General features: G+C 66.9%; 1 protein-coding gene across 1 annotated transcript in view; it reads right to left on the minus strand.

Moving 5' to 3' along the window:
- The window catches only part of CHST3 (carbohydrate (chondroitin 6) sulfotransferase 3), a 7,953-nt gene that overhangs the window by 7,513 nt on the left and 138 nt on the right, over positions 1-302 (minus strand). The window contains 3 exon segments of the mRNA XM_010072435.1: position 1; positions 3-175; positions 177-245. The exon segment at position 1 is cut by the window's left edge and continues 225 nt beyond it. Coding sequence (XP_010070737.1) covers position 1; positions 3-175; positions 177-245 — 243 coding nt within the window.

Below are 302 nucleotides of genomic sequence, written 5' to 3' on the forward strand. Positions count from 1 at the left end.
CGTCACCAGCCAGCTGCAGGGTGACATTGCGCAGGTGGGACCGCAGCTGGGAGAAGGCGGCATCCAGCTCTTGCAGCGAGGCCAGCGAGCCATTCTCAGCCGGCACTGGGCTGGTCTCCGTGCCATTGGCTTCCACCAGCGCCTGTGGGGACTGCTTCAGCTTGTCCGACACCCTGCGGGGACACCCAGCTCAGCCTGGAGGGGAGCAGGACCACCCCCACATCCCGGCGGGGGGATTCGGGGGGCTCCCGCTGGGGGGAGAGAAAGGGTTAAAAGCATTGGGTGGTTGAGGCACGTGCTCC

This window comes from Pterocles gutturalis, unplaced genomic scaffold (assembly GCF_000699245.1).
Source record: "Pterocles gutturalis isolate BGI_N339 unplaced genomic scaffold, ASM69924v1 scaffold8222, whole genome shotgun sequence".
NCBI lineage: Eukaryota > Metazoa > Chordata > Aves > Pterocliformes > Pteroclidae > Pterocles > Pterocles gutturalis.